At 52.2% G+C, this 1,209-nt stretch overlaps 1 protein-coding gene across 1 annotated transcript in view; it reads right to left on the reverse strand.

The window, feature by feature from the left end:
* Positions 1-608: 608 nt before the first annotated feature.
* satb1b (SATB homeobox 1b) overlaps positions 609-1,209 on the reverse strand; it is a gene marked incomplete at both ends in the record, with an annotated part of 37,714 nt that continues 37,113 nt past the window's right edge. The window contains 1 exon segment of the mRNA XM_080540844.1: positions 609-1,209. This exon segment is cut by the window's right edge and continues 77 nt beyond it. Coding sequence (XP_080396970.1) covers positions 609-1,209 — 601 coding nt within the window.

Here is a 1,209-nt window from a genome sequence, read left to right on the forward strand (position 1 = left end):
CAGGCTCCAGACTTCGTACCTCATCATTAAGGCCTTGTCATCCATTGGTCCTCGGTTTCATATGCATTTTAAAAATCCAGTTAACACCACGTACGTAAACACCTATCAAACTCCAGGGGACCTTTTTTTTCTTCTTTTTTTTTTTCTTTAAATCAGTAGCTCATAAAGAAAGGAAATCAGTGTAAAACAACAGACATCAAGTGCAGTCAGCAAATATCCACGGCAACATACTTAGAATATTTTTTTTTGTGCAGGTTATTTAAATGATGCATCATCAGTCTTTACAGTGAATAATACAAGTTTTACAAAATCAGAAAACGTAATACTCTCTCCGTATTACTGAGTCTGTGGAAATGGGGGGTTTCCAGTGTGAGAACACTAGCGTAGCGTAGCCTTTCAGTCTGCAATTGATATATAAACACTACCTGTTACGCATAGAGTCCAGACTCTGCATTGATAAAAACACTAACTCTTTACTCCGCAGCCGTCGCACTGCGCTCTCCAGAGCACTACCCCTTTAGCATAGCATTCAGTCTCGGGTGCATAAGAACACACACAACTCTTTTTAGCACAGTGTTCCGACTGCGTTAGCAAACACTTTTTTTGCTCTACTCTTTCGCCTCGTGCTCAGACTCTGAGTGGGCCTCTGCGCGGGCCTCTGCCCGGGCCAGGTGCTCCTCGATCTTGATGGAGAAGATGGCGCTGTTGGTCTGTGTGCTCTCCTCCAGCTCCTTCAGTATCTCGCCGCCCTCCCTGAAGTCCGACAAGTCCTCCTCGAAAGCCGGGCTGCTCCTGTTGCTGCTGGTGGTGGTGGTGTTGCTGCTGTTGTTGTTGTTGTTGTTGTTGGTGGTGGTGGTATTGTTGCTGGGCTCCTTGGGCGGCTTGGCCGGGTGATTGACGTAGAAGCGCTGGTTCTGGAAGAACTTGATGATGGTGAGCTTGGGCAGGTCCAGTTGGGCCGAGAGCGTGTGGATGGCCTCCTCGTCCGGGTACAGCCCCACGTCCTGGATGAAGCTCTGGAGGATGCCCAGGGCCTCCAGGGAGATCTTACCCCCGCTGGGGCGAGTCTTGGTGGCCCCGCCGCCGCCGCCGCCACGGACCCCCTCGTCCTCTGTCTCGGCCGGGGAGGCCGTGGAGGGCTGGCGGGGGGGGAGGCGGGGGCCCATGGGCTGGTGGTGCTGCTGCTGATGCATGGGCTGCTGTGAGAGC

Source organism: Nansenia antarctica (assembly GCF_963989245.1).
Source record: "Nansenia antarctica genome assembly, chromosome: 10".
NCBI lineage: Eukaryota > Metazoa > Chordata > Actinopteri > Argentiniformes > Microstomatidae > Nansenia > Nansenia antarctica.